This window comes from Venustampulla echinocandica (genome assembly GCF_003357145.1).
Source record: "Venustampulla echinocandica strain BP 5553 chromosome Unknown scaffold_1, whole genome shotgun sequence".
In the NCBI taxonomy this organism is placed as follows: Eukaryota; Fungi; Ascomycota; class Leotiomycetes; order Helotiales; family Pleuroascaceae; genus Venustampulla; species Venustampulla echinocandica.
In genome coordinates this window covers 892,401-906,881 of record NW_022474206.1, presented here as the reverse complement: position 1 = coordinate 906,881, position 14,481 = coordinate 892,401, and the positions used below count along the sequence as shown (strand labels likewise).

The following is a 14,481-nucleotide window of genomic DNA, read 5'->3' as shown; positions in this document are numbered from 1 at the left end:
TCACCATAATATGGCGCTGCTCCATTCTGTCTGTATTCTTACACGGCTTTCATCCGTTGGTTGGCAACGGTTCCGCAAGTTCCGAGAAACTAGAAATGACCCATCCAGAAGGTCGCATGAGAAACAAATCCTTTACCGGAGTAAGGCATTGCCGTCCATTTTAGTACAGACTGATGATCACTACAATATTGTTTGTAGATGACTACCCCAAAGCTATCTCTTCAAGATATCTATTTGGCTCACACGTGATGAGTAGCATTTTGTTTCCGACTCCAATTTCCATTTATTTCATACTTTTGCATTATCCTTTCGCAGCTTCCTTTCTGTTGAAAATTCAATCGGGCATTTAAGTACTCTCAGTACTCTCACTATTCCATCATTCCAGCATTCGTGCCCCCGGTTGCTAATAAGGTTGGGGAATAGATCAAGATACAGCGCGCAACAGGCAAGCCAAGCGACGAAGCCCTTAACTGCCCCGTCAGTCTAGTAGTACGCCGTGTCTTGATTCCCCTCCAAGGTTCAACCTTAAGCTTCTCGTCAAGGACCAGAAGGTTGATTTGTTATGGGAAAGAGCTAGGCTCTACAGAGCGGTTTGCGGCTTGGAGAGAGTGATAACTACGACAATAATTGGAAATTCTCCCTTAAATGTTGGTTTCTAGAAGAGATCCGTAGTAAGCTGTATCTTGCGACGGTTTTCTTGCCCTCTACAATTGCACTTCCAAATCTAATCGTTGCTACGCATCATATACCAATTCCACGGGTCAGATACCCTAGATAGTTAATTTCTTGCCTACGGAGCATGCTCAAAGCGCCCCGGATCTGTTAAATGCAGCCAAGCCCGCTCTTTTGCTTCCTTGAGGATGTTCTAGAAGCGGGGGGGATTCATTCCCAAGGCAACCGCGAGTGGATGCAGTCTTGCAGAAGTAGCTGCACGAGTAGCGGAGATATGAACAATATTTTAATTATTCTACCCATCACCTATCAAGATGTTGAGTCTACAAATCTTATACAGCCATCTGAATCGCATTAATCAATGTGAGAAATGGGGTTTGCTATATTGGTACCTACGTTATGTAGGCAGGCAGCCAAGACACGGCAGAGCCAGAAGACTGTAAATAGGTGGGTGTTACCACATGATCTACACCAGCGTTTTAAGGGAAGTTCCAGGCATGTGGATATTAACAGCTGCAGCCACAAAATTAATTGTTGCTCCGCCGGGAATCTATCGCTAAAACACCACAAAAACGTCTATTTATCCATCTTGGCGTTGGATGGATGGCCATCCTTTTTTGGGCCAGGCCATTGCAGTTAGATGTGTTGTCGCCTACATTTATCGGGAGGTGTATGCCAGGAGTATAGATATCCTTATTTTAGGAGGACGTATCTGTGCCGAGTAACCCTTAGTCCTGAGCCTCTGGCTCCTTTATATATAGGAACGCATATCGCTGTATTGGGCTATACCAAAGTTCTCCTTATTTCCGCTGCACGGCTGAATGGATACGGCTACATATATCTCGGACACGGGAACGGCATATCACCATCTTTCAGGAAGTTCCGCTTTGTTTCTCACAATTACCCTGTCTTCTTCGATTCTCCGTGCCGTACTTTTGCTCTAAATCCCTTCTCACTATTGAAGATAACTCTGCAATCGCTTTATTAGCACTCTTATTTTCAATCTCTGTTTCCCGACATTATAATAGGACAATTTGGGGCTGGAGAGTAAAAAGAATAATTACAATATTCATGACAGAAGGATTTTGAGATCATTTCGATACTTTAGAGTAGCAGCAACCATGTTATTAATATAGTGTCCTACTACCAATAGGCAATTGAGTAGTAATCATGTAAGAATACACATGCTGTGTTCCCCTGCTACTGAGGTATTAAGTTGTAATCATGTTGGAATATTTATACAAATGTCCCACTAACAATAAAGAATTTGAAAGTATTTCCGTTAAAGGAGTTGTGTAAGATATAGTGAGAAGCAAAAATAAATATGCTTAGGACTTAATAGCTACACGGATCAATTAGAGGGAGGTGCACAAACACAATTCAAAGTGAAATGAATTACTAGGAGGGAAAAAAAAAACATCGTTGAACAGGTTGACAGTGTCCAAGAAATGTCTATCACTTTCGCTTGTGTAGCTTAAAGGGGCTTAATAAGTTATCAAGTGTAGTCAACCCACAACTGCCAATTTATACAAGCCTGTCGAACAATGTAACACTTGTTAATCTATATGACGCCTGTCAATACCAGCTGTTTAGTTTATAGCTTCAATGTAAGCCAGCCAGCCTCCCGTTTAACCAGCAATGTCAATCAAGTAAACGTAATCCAACAACACATGTAAACAGCTATACACTATGCTTCTAGCTAAGTGGTATCCTCAAGGATGGGATATTTCTGAGCATCACTGTTGAACGTTGACCAAGAATTTCAAAACTTCTCGTCCGATAGCCGTCTATTCACCATTTATAATGTAGGACAAGTAGACGAAACACCGCTTTGAAAATTACAAGTGAAGATCTGAGCAGGATTTTCTGTACATGTATATCGTTTAGTATCTATTAGGGATTAATGCTATTGCTTCCCCAATGTTCTATTTATTTCCCTCAGTAGCCCCGACTCGTCGCTTGATGCCTTGTACCTCCATGGCACTGTGATTCTCCGATGAGACGAGTTTTGATGACTAGGGAGGGCCGCTCTCCCGCACAAGCGGATTGCTAACAAAGGCTCCCTATCCTTATCAACTGCCATTTACCCTTGTACGTATATGTAGGTGCCAAGATGGAAGCTGCGGCGAACTCGACTCAGAAGGAAATATCCAGGCATAGCGAGCTATTTCCATGAATATTTTGGATATTTTGCGATTGGTAGAAAAGGAGAATAGAGGAGAAGGATGGCCAGTCGAATTAAATACCTTGATCCTCATAGTTTTATGGTATTGGCAAGCTTTTGATGATAGAAGTAGGTAGGTCTGTTGGGTTTGTCTACTATCGGTTTCTATAAATGGAGTATGACGCATATCTTCTCGAAGAAACTTCTGACGTGAGGCGAGGTTGGGCACCTTGCCATCCACAAGGCATACTAGCAGTGGACAAACTCACAGGGCAAGCATGTGCATTCAAATTTCAAAGAAAACGCAGGCCCCAGTAACGTCCTGTCCGCGCTAGCAAACTTCACCAAAACCTGCTATTCTAGCTTGAGTTATAAGAAAGCGGCCTTCCACGGAATCGGCGACGAATTTCACTCTAGAGGATTCAGCAAATGAATATGCCCAAAATTCAAGGTATGATTGATTGAATTATCAACCCGGATTGTCATAATTGCAAAGATGAAAAAAGACTACACGGCAGCAAAGGCATCAAAAGAACCAGGCATTCAGAAAATGAGAACACATGAAAATTCCGAGCCCCCAAACCCCCACTCACGCCAGTTCAACAATCTCAAGTGCTCCCTTTCCATCCGCTATTACGTTATCTATTCCTCATACGCGCCTGCAGAGCGCTACAGATCGCTCTGCAGTTGATGCTGCATGGCCCCAATTCCCGAAAAGGTAAGATTGAGAAGGTTGGAATGCAAAGGAAGACCAGTCCAAGCGACAGCAATTCTAATGTGCAGGGAGGCAAAGAAAAACACGCGATCCGTTACTTTCGTAGAGGCACACGATAGGACTGGAGCCTATCTAACAGCATCCACCAGCCGAACCTGATTGCACACCTTGGCCTTGTCCGACTTGAACAGTTGGCTTGTTGTTGGCGGTGGTGGTCCCCATTCTCTCCTTGATTTGACGGGCCATTGTAAGGAAAGCTTGTTCGACGTTGCTGGCATTCTTGGCCGAGGTCTCGAGGAACGGGATACCGAGGCTGTCAGCAAATTCCTAGACAGTATGAGTCAGTTATAATTTCCAACCAAGCTGCTGGTGACCCATGACGTCCATGTGACCTTGACCAGGTGACATGACATACCTTCGCAACGGTGTATTCCACAACTTTCTTGTCTGACATATCACTCTTGTTGCCTACGAGCAACTTGTTGACACCTTCTGTGGCATAGCGGTCGATTTCCTGAAGCCATTGCTTAACGTTGTTGAATGAGTCCATATCTGTAACATCGTAGACAACGCAGATGCCGTGAGCGCCCCGGTAGTAGGAAGATGTAATAGTTCGGAAGCGTTCTTGTCCAGCCGTATCCCACTATAGATAAAATCAGCGACAGGTTCTAGATCCACATGATTTGTATTGCCCTTACGATCTGCAGCTTCACCGTCTTGCCATCCAACTCGATTGTTCGGATTTTCTACCAGCAAGTCAGCTCCTAACTTCCAACCAAGGTGCTAAACCTACGAAGTCAACACCGATAGTTGAGATATAGCTCTCCGTGTATGTGTCATCAGCGAACCGCAACAGTAGACAGGACTTTCCAACACCGGAGTCTCCGATAAGGAGAAGCTTGAAGAGGTAGTCGTATCTGTGAGCCCGTCAGCAAGGCTGTCGTGTAGATCGGGGAGCCGTTCGTTGCATCTTATGCAGTGCTCGTGGCTAATCGGTAACCGATCTGCTTGGGAAGAGGAACTCTGTGGAAGTAGAATAGTCAGTCTGAGGTTCTAATAAGCACTTGCGCGGCGCGTAGTTGCCAGTGGTTTCAGGAGTAGCATGATATTGGAGCTCGAGATAGAGGCAACGTACTACTCTGGATTCATGATGGCGGTCGGGTATCGTAAGTGTGGAAGAGTTGATGGTAGTAGTACCTAAAATGGGAAGCACGTTGAAGTTGAGGGTTGGTGGGAGACGGATTCAAGGTTATGTCGAACAGGCACCTTTGAAGGTCAACGACGTCTTAAGATGCCATGGCAGGTGCCTCGCGTAAGGAGCAAACACGTGATATCGGTGTCTTTGAGTTCCGCTCTTCTTCAGCTATAGACTGTGAAGGTGACGCATTATTTTCTTTATTTATTTGTTATTCACTGCTACCTTATGTACGTTCCGTTTGATAAATTGTATAAATCACAATAGCAGAAACGGGCTCATGTGGCTTAAAGTCCTTTGATTGTTGTGCAACTGTACCTATCCATGTAAATATATTAGCTATTCCCACCCACCCCTGACGACCTAGTAACCGCTTTGGGCAATTTTTGAAGCTAATCGATAAGGCAAAACCACAAGGTCCCAAGAACCAAGTTTCTACTTAGTTAAGACCCGATTACCAGCAATAGACACAACACCACACGTCACTTAGTGTCTGTCGAACTACGTAGGTATATTCAAGCACTCTCACTGATGTCGACGCCCTCAACGACCATTTTGCGCCCCTCACGACACAATGTCCTAAAACATTCTTCCAGAATATCAAGCTGTCAAGCACGACCAATTCCCCATTCAGCTGTGGCATCTACACCCACCACAAGATGCCTGGCAACAGTCAACACAAGCTTCAGGTCATTGTCAGATGTCTGGTTTACAGGATCTTCTCCTAGGAGAAATATACCTGCGCCCTCAAACAATAATGATCCACACAAACCTCCGGATGAACGAACACTGAGACTCGGGAAAAGCAAGCAGCTCCCCTCTTTTCCCCCCCCAGTATGGACGCATTCCAGCTAACTTTATATATAACAGCACTGCGTATCCTACAGGAACGAATGCCAACTCTTCTACAATCTCCTCTCCCGCAAGAAATCCTTTCCCCGCACATAAGCCTACACCTCTTCCCTTCCACGCATCCTCATCTCCCCACGGTCTCCGGACGAGTCGCCTACTCCGCCGCACTCTGGACCTCTCCGATAGCATGGGGGCGGGTTCCCTTAGTTGGAAATGTCAAGTTAGAGATCCTCTCCGAGCGCATGATAAAGTCGCGGTCTCTATCACATGCCCCACCCTCTGTATCCCGGCCCGAGCAACTCATTGTACGATGGCGCACGATCGGGAAGACGAGAGGGAAAGGGACAGGAGCACTCTATAAGGGCATTGGGGCGAAGGATAACGTGGATAAGATTACTGAGTGGTTGGGTGGAGGCAAGGGCGAGGATGACAGCAAGGAGTTTACCGGTTTGTTTATCTTCGAGTTTGATGAAGATGGGAGAATTCTCAGCCACACGATAGAGCATGTACAGGAGGGCGGGAATTGGGAGAAGGGTGTCGGTGCTCGAGTCGTGGGACTGACCGATTGGCTTTTAGGTGGAATGAAGAATGGCAGAGGGAACGAGGGCGCAGCTTGTCCGGCTTTCTGGGGCGAAGAAGAGGCGCAGGAACAGCATAAGAAGCGGCGATAGAACATGCCTGTTTGACTATCTTGCATTTTTGCGATATGGAGTTTGGGATACGGATGGATGGGCGTGGCATTGTCTATTGGGTTTAAGGAAATTTTAGTTTCCTGAGTGAGACCTACATGTACTATTATATAGCACCCCCACACCGCTCTGACTTCTGGCGCAGCGAAGAAAATAAATAATATCTACGAGCTCCATAGGAACCCATCTAGCTAGGCTAGCGTGCGTTCTTAGATTTTTACAATGACCAAGCAGGGGGCCTATGCCTGACACTGATAATAAAATTAGCAGGTGGCGTTTCAATATAAAATAAAAACTAGGTTGTCGAGAAATACTTTGGCTGGCTTGCTATCATAATTCTTACTTATGCAATCGACCAATATGCCATTTTGAATCTTGAGTGACCCTGTAGCCAGCTAACCCCTCCCGAATTATCTCTCTTATTGCTCCCTGCTTTGAGATACTTCAACCCCCGCATTTCCCGAGGCCTTAAAGTCAACCTCATTATAGTTTTAATTAGTAGCTTAAGTAACTGAGTAAATCTAATTATGTACTAGGGGTTATATCAAATTAAATCAATATGCTGACTATTTACTTGTAGAATAGGAGCTTCATGCTCAACTCGGCATAGCAACTTAATTCAATCCATCGAGTTACTGTGACGGGTCTCATTTTACAGCCCAATCGTGAACTACTTGATATATCAAGCTTTTGCTGCCGCTTCCTAATCAACCCCACGGAAGCAGATCTCTACTTGATTCTTCCGTTGGCATGTATAGCCATTAAACAAGAGTACGCTGATAGTAGACAATGGCTTTCAAACCGTACTTAGAGTAACCCTTAGTGTCTTTACGTACATTCTTCACTCACTTTCACTACGGTCCGTCATAGCCTTATCTCGGACCGCTGTAAGCGAAATGTAGCTATGTAGTCCTGCATGGGGCGGGCCACAAAACCCTATCTTATATGCTGAGCAGATGTCCAAAACTTTGTTAACAGTGTGACGACTATAAGAGTATAAATAAGCTAAAGTAGTAACTATAAGTAGATATAGTCAAAGTAAGTGTAGCCCATAGTATAGATTAGGACGATTAATTTAAACACAAGAGTATAGGCGGTTATATAGGACGTGCTCACTCCAAGCCTGACTTAGAAACATTAACCCATATTCTGACAGTAGTCTCGAGTATGTTTCGATCCTACATCGACGTTATTCCCTTAGTCAAGCTGATTCTTTTATCACCGCTCACGCTACGTTAAAACAAACCATGGTAGGCGAGTCACCGTAAATATGTCTAGTGACCGCTAATCCGCCAAAACGCGAGCGAATTTAATAGACACGAGCTAAAACGGCGGTTCAGAAAGTGATGAAAATGATGCCTTACAAAATCGCCGTAGTATTGGCTAAAAGAACTAACGCCGGGCTAGAAAGCATAATTACATACCATCACTTCCAACTTAATCACGAAACACCCAGCCACTTTAAAGCCTTCTGCATATTCTTCTTTTGCGGTGCAGGACCGGCCATCCTCATCTCCGGCACAATCTTAGCATGTTTTCTCCCGAGAATCATCTTATCAAACTCATCATCATCACTATCCTCATCTCCAACATAAAAGTTATCCCACTTCTTTCTGTTCTCCCTTTCTCGCCTGATAGTAGGGGTTTTGAAGGATGACGCGGGATATAAGGAGTCGCGATCTTGGTCGTAGCCTCGTGCACTTCCGGGCACGCTCTGGTTCCCAGTTGGCATGGTGGATGTTTCGTGCTTGTTGGGTGTTTTGGGGATTGGTGGTATTGGGAGTGCTTGGATACCCTTGTCTACCATGGCAGGCTTCGGCGGTGGCTTATATGCGTATAGAGCTGATTTCTCCACGAGGGATTTACGGATTTCAGCAACAAATGAAGCAATCTCCGTTGAGGTTGCTGTGCTGGGTAGCACATAGTTTGCCTTTGCAAATGAAATATATGAGTGAGATTGCTTCGGCTTTGAGACCATTCCCTGGGATTTCTCTAACGTGGAGTCTCCCTTGACAGGTACGAGAGAGCTATTGAGGGGGCTTGCGTGATAGGTGCTGGAGGGTAGGTAATCGTTGAATGCGCCGCTGTGAGCTGAGATAGACAGCTGCGGACGACATCTGGAAGATGGTGAATCCAAGGCGAGCGAGTTAAGAATGCCTGCCACTTTGAAGTGGTGGCTACCGAGTAGTTTGCGGAGTGCTACCATGGTTGGGAGCTGGTTGGACGTGTAATGGAGAATTAAAAGACGGGTGCTACTATTGGCCGCTAGGTAAGCCTCGAGCTGAGGAACTAGAAGAGTTGCAAGGACTGATGGGTCTGATAGTGGGTTGAGAGTGCTTCGATCCTTGAGTGGAAGGGTGGAAAGAGTTTGCATCATATTCGCGATCAGATATCTTAATTTAAAGTTAGTAAATTGAAGGCGAATTAGAGATAAAAAACATACGTTAGGTCCAACTTCGCACTTCTATTATACCCTCCACTGTTCATTCCGAGTTTCTCAATATGCCAGCATATTTGATCACAAAACTCCTTCGTGACCCCAGTTTCGCAACCTAGTGCTATTATTTGATCGATAGCTGTGCCATTGTTTCCAACGCTAGAGAGCTGGTCATTTCCAAAGATAGGTTTCCACAGCCTGTTTACTTCAGGGGCTACCGAGAAATAGTGTTGACTGTATCCATTTTCTCCAGAGGGGAGATGGATACTAAGCAATTGTCTTAGAGAGTTTTGGATCTCTAGAATACTGCTTGTGGCATTTACTGGGAACTCGAGGAACGTTTCCGGAACTCCATGTGGTGTTTGAGGGGACCTTGGAGGCGTGAGGGAGTTTGGCCTTCGAATACAAATAGCAGCACGGAATAGGTTCTCCCGTGGAGGCCATGGCCGCTCTGTGCTGGCAGAATAACTGTCGTCTGAGCTATAAGGGTCATATGACGGCCGAGATTCATAGCCAGGACCATCCTTTTCTGTGCGGAGTGAGGGAGCAGGACTGTTTACGATATTGGCAGCTTCGGGATGTGACGCTGGCATCGGGTTTGTGGAATCCGACGGGAAAATTGATGGCGCCATTGGGTAGCTGCCATTCTTATAGGATCGAATAATCAGGTCGGAGATTTCACTGGGGTGACCATCGTTGAACGATATTATCAAATCCTCTATCAGAGGGAAAATAGGAACATATTCTTCAGTTTCTGGCTCCTCAATAGCAAAATGTTCAACCGTGATATCTCTAGTGTCGGTGGCACGATCGATAAAAAGTCGGGCTTCTGGGTCTTTATTATCTTCCGTAGAGCTTGTCGACTTTATCGATGCTGATAATTTCTTAATCGTTGTCTCTGAAGCCTTAAGGAATGTCTTTCTAGGCAGTGTCTGAAGTCCCACCCCGCCTAGTCCGATTGATGATACCGGCCTGGCTCCATGAAATTGCTCTCGACATCTTGATTTGTTGAGAAAGAATCTGTCAACCGACCTCACTCTCCTGAGTCGCTTTTCGGGCGAGGTAGTCTGCACTTCCACGAGAAAAGCCTGACCGTAAACAGCGACCGGGGTTGGAGGCATTGACCTATGACCTTCATCCCAATGAGACAGAATATCCTCGTCGTAATCGCCATCACCGCTATCCTCGACTTGATACGTGAGGGCTGTGGTGTAACTTGATTTGGCAGTAACAGAGCGTCTAAGAGGAAAATGTCGACACTCAGCAATACTAGAGCGACTTCGTGCAGTCAGAATGCTTGGTACTGCATCATCGCTGCCACTCCCAAACAGTTCATGGTTCTTCAATTCTACCATGTCATGAGTTGCGAGAGGCTCCAACCGGACGTCCGAAATACCCCTCACACTCCCTCTCACCCCCGTGGTGTAACTCCTAGTCGAGCGTAAGTTAAAACCGTCAAATATGTTCTCCTGTAGCCCTATATCCTCAGACTGCAAAGTAGCGGTCTCGCGGTAAAGAATCTCCGCAGCTTCCACAGCCATTGTAGTGGGATCTTCGGGCATTTCACTGGTATCTTCCTCCAAATTCATCTCAAGTTCTGGCCCCATTTGGTCAACATCAGACTCTGCTTTCAGTAATCTGTTCGCCCCATGTCGCGCAATGTCGTTAAATAGTGTCTCAGCTTCCCCGATATCTCCATAGGTGAGGTTTTCAGATATTCTGGAGATACACGTTGTCCGGCCACGTACACTGCCCCCATTCATGAAAACCAATCTTGGCTGTGCGGTGGTCGAGTATCTCAGGAATGCCCTTGCTATTTCGATTCGCTCTATGAAAGCTTCGTGGACCTCGCGAATATATGCGCGGGCGTCAAATAACTGGCCTTGTTTATCTTGTGATGGGGCATTATCAAAAGATGGCAGAACAAGAATTTTCGGGGATGGTGGTAAGAGTCGCAGCTGGGTTGTGATGGTATCGGCATCGCCCTCGAAAGCTACTAATTTTCCACTCTGCTCTTGGTCTTTGGATGCATTTCCCTCCATAATATATATGCTTTGCTGATACTCTGTTCTGCCTAGGATGATACCCGTGTTTTGCGGTTGGAAAAGGAGCTCAGTTCTGCGGGTGCAATATGGTGCCTTGGAATTTCACTTAAAATCCATCTAATATAGGAAATACAGCAGCAGGGTGAGAATGAGCTGTTAGTTATGCCGTAGAATACGAAGTACCCAACAGAAGCTTTGATGGAAGAAGCCGCAAGGGGGAAATGTCACAGGGTTCAGAGCACGCATAAAGTAACAAATGTGGATAGCTTTCCCAGATCTCTAAGGGGTCTCAAACTCACAGCAGCTACTGCTGGTTGATGAGATGAAATGAGGCGTGACGGCACAGAGAACCCTAGCCAAATGAAGTACCTCCGTATATTATGGTAACGCGCATATATGAGATACACAAACATCCCTGAGGGATGCATGGACTAGGCGGACTGTCCTTCTGAAATCTCAGTTCATCAGTCAAAATGGGTGTTTGCCCAACGGACTGTTTGGGATTCACGGCAAAAAGAAAATAACTCAAGGTAGAATCCCACTTGACAGCTAACTTAAACCAAGTGGAACCAAATCCCCAGATTACAATCTTTCGGAACCAGAGAAACGACATGTCGATTACTGCACAGTTGAAGCCTAGCCAACATTTTGAGATATATGACAATCGGAACACTACAGGTGCAGATGGGTAAGTGTCACAAGTTACCAGCTGACCCGTGCCTAGTCTGGTTATAGGCCCATGATGCTCTAACCTGAGGAGCAGCCCTTAAGAAGTTGACGCCCCAGAAAACGCCGTAAAGGCAGCCGGAATCATGCCATTGCTGTGTTGTGGCAAGGAGCAAGATATTTCAGACGACTCTCTCCTTACAAATTCCCTAGCCCTCGGGTGGCTGAACTCGATTCTGAATAATTGAGAGCTAGCCCGCTGACCTCTGTTTGCGATCACTTTGGATCCGGATGCACTGCGTTTATGGGGTGTCTTTTGCGGAGATTCATATTTGTAAACGTAAACACTGGTCGCAAAATCTGCTGAGGAAATCCGCTTTGGGCACACGCCTTCGATGTCGATTCGTAAACCCCGCGTTGAGGCGTTGGAAATTGTGATTGATCGCCTAGGTTGCACCCATCAGATCTCAGATCAAGGCGTGTCTCCAATGCAAGCCTTTCCTCGGTTGTTCAAAAGTCTCAGAACGCGGGTCTTGATTGATTTCCACCCAAACCTCAAGCCAAATCTTTTCGTGGCTGTTGCTTCAATTGAGTACCGCGGCGAATTCTCGGGGCTGCACCCTTCCGCGCTGTTGTCGTTCTGCATACTTAGTATTGCAATGTTGCATGTGTGTAACCCTTCCAGACAAGCCTCCACATCCCTTGCATTTAAGAGATAAGCATTCGCCCAATTTGGATGAGATCTGGGAACTAGTCACGGTTCAGTGTCAGCCTGAAAAGCACACTGTTTCTCTTTGGTACGACTTGAGGTCGATAGCTTGGAGTTCTTCAGAAATAACCTGAACTGAAAGAGGTGGGAATTCTCCATGAGGCAGGGTGCTTGGTTGTCGGTCTGTCTAGGATTCGTAATGCAACTTTTCGGGGCGCGGCATATAGTAGCGGTGTTGATTGGGGAAAGCTGCAGCTGGTGCGAGAACTGTCAAACGCCGGGAACCCGAGACTGATGTGTGTAGGTGTAACAATTGGAAGCAGGTCATCTCCAGCAGATCTTTGTTTGTCTCACGCGAAGGGAAGGCTTCAAGCTCTTAGCCCAGAAGCGGCCGCCTCAGCTCAAATCCTGCAAAGGCTCATCAGTAGCTCATGTTTAAAATAGAATCATGGTTCTGCTTTCATCCCTTAAGACAGCCCCTATGGCAGGGTATAGTTTGTAGTAAAATGGAAATGCACTGGATCTTTAATTATTCTCATGCCACAACTGGTGGTTAAATCGGCATTGCTTTTCCTGATCTTGAGATGGAAGAAACGGCCACAGAAGACGACAGGGCGAGCCTTGGGCCAAGAGGAAAACCCCAAGGGAATTTGAGCAGAGCTAAAAACGGGATTTCTCGCGAAAAGCCTTGAAGCATGGTTGCCACGATTTAACAGGGATGAAACAGCTGGTTATAGCTAGGTCAGAAGCTCACCCGGCAGATACTATGCTTGTGTAAGACCGACATAACTCAGAGTGTCACGCTGGAGGTATAGGGGAAATCAAATGTTCAGCCATCGTCCGAATCCATCAGCTCCGCCAATTCCGCTTCCTCCTCCTCGGTCAAGAGACTTTTCTTCGGCTGCACCTGCTGTTCTTTGACCACGCCCTTGAGCTTATCTTCCCTTTCACTCCTGGCCTTGTTAAGATCTGCCCTTTCTAGCCCCCAAGTTCTTATAGTTCCATCGATACTGAAGCTTGCCACGCGATTCCCTTGACCCAGAAGTACCAGCGCAGTTATTTCCTCGTAGTGACCTTCATAGATATGCCACAGATTCCCTGTCGATTTGTCCCAGACTTTGACATTTTCATCCCTCCCAGCGGTCACAACCCAGTCAGAAGTGACAACTACAGCTCGCACGTAGTCGCCATGCGTGTATGTCTCCTGCGTACTCCAGTTTTTTTCTCTTGATAAACACTTAGCCGTCCCGTCGGCACTTGCTGTCCACAGATCTATATCTTCGTCATCGCCTGAGAATACGACCTTATACACACTGGTCTCATGCTCCCGAATAGTGTCTCGGACAGTCCTGCTCTGGGAAAGGGAAACCTCAACGGTATCGAGGATTTGGGATGCGGATGAAAGATTTATGCGCCATCGTCGAATGTGAGGATCGCTACTCGAGGATACAAGTGTAATTTCTGCATCGCTAGAGTCTTGAGGGTCAACCGCGAGGTCTTGGAGCGCCATCATAGTATCCGTCCTGTCACGTAGCGTGTGAAGACGGTCACCGGTGGCCGTATCCCACACTATAATCTTCGAGTCTGCACCGCCGGATATGAGGCACTAGAGACAATCAGCGGGAGGCGGGAATCGGCAGGGAGGAAATGTTAGCTTACGTCCTTTCCTCCAATCTTCGCACAAATTATGGCTTTAATGAAGTCGGAATGACCCTTGTACCTGCGTCCAATAACTCTACTTTCTCTATCCCAGCTCCAGATTTCCTTGTCCCAACATCCTGCAAAAACGGTTGCCCCTCCGTGACCGCCGATGGCTACAGACGTGACTGGTGCAGCTGGACCTCGATATACGATTTTCGTGTCTCTAGTCTGCATGCCAGTGTTAGCTTTAGATATTTCCTTGTCTAGACACGGTTATTCATACCTACTTCTAAGTTGACTTTTCGGACACAACCGGCACTCTCTGCGATGTAGATGCAGGCCGAGAAGGGATCCTGGATGGCGTTGAGGATTTTGGATTGTAGAACAATAGGGTTTCCATTCTTATTTCCGGATTTGGCTGCTTTGAGCGCCCTTGTGGTCTCGGAGGCATCGGTCTGGAAAAAGTGGCCGGGGTCTATTGATCGAGACATTGCTGATATGTTGTAATGTTGTTTGAAGTTCGGGGGTACGTAGTAAATGCTGTCGTAACTTTCCCGGCAATGTCACGGAGGTGGGGTTCTGTTCAAGGTTCAGTCCCTGGCAGGGGTCTCGCGTAAAGTGTAAAGTCGCGCCCGGCGCGTCGTCTCAAGCTTCAAGCACAGTACCAACAACACCAAGCCGGACACAGGATTTGTG

At 46.4% G+C, this 14,481-nt stretch overlaps 4 protein-coding genes across 4 annotated transcripts; 1 reads left to right on the top strand and 3 right to left on the bottom strand.

Moving 5' to 3' along the window:
• Positions 1-3,683: 3,683 nt before the first annotated feature.
• BP5553_02834 (p-loop containing nucleoside triphosphate hydrolase) lies at positions 3,684-4,700 on the bottom strand (the record flags this gene model as incomplete). The annotated part of the gene is made up of 5 exons (XM_032011457.1): positions 3,684-3,878; positions 3,967-4,194; positions 4,250-4,297; positions 4,345-4,468; positions 4,690-4,700. The coding sequence occupies 5 exons, from the start codon at positions 4,698-4,700 to the stop codon at positions 3,684-3,686; spliced, it is 606 nt and encodes a 201-aa protein (XP_031871150.1).
• Positions 4,701-5,639: 939 nt separating this feature from the next.
• On the top strand, positions 5,640-6,269 carry BP5553_02833 (uncharacterized protein; the record flags this gene model as incomplete). The annotated part of the gene is made up of 1 exon (XM_032011456.1): positions 5,640-6,269. One exon carries the CDS (start codon positions 5,640-5,642, stop codon positions 6,267-6,269), a length of 630 nt encoding a protein of 209 aa, XP_031871149.1.
• Positions 6,270-7,728: 1,459 nt separating this feature from the next.
• Positions 7,729-10,766, bottom strand: BP5553_02832 (uncharacterized protein; the record flags this gene model as incomplete). The annotated part of the gene is made up of 2 exons (XM_032011455.1): positions 7,729-8,680; positions 8,731-10,766. 2 exons carry the CDS (start codon positions 10,764-10,766, stop codon positions 7,729-7,731), a joined length of 2,988 nt encoding a protein of 995 aa, XP_031871148.1.
• A 2,207-nt stretch (positions 10,767-12,973) lies between these two features.
• On the bottom strand, positions 12,974-14,276 carry BP5553_02831 (Uncharacterized protein; the record flags this gene model as incomplete). The annotated part of the gene is made up of 3 exons (XM_032011454.1): positions 12,974-13,750; positions 13,804-14,013; positions 14,073-14,276. The coding sequence occupies 3 exons, from the start codon at positions 14,274-14,276 to the stop codon at positions 12,974-12,976; spliced, it is 1,191 nt and encodes a 396-aa protein (XP_031871147.1).
• Positions 14,277-14,481: the final 205 nt, after the last annotated feature.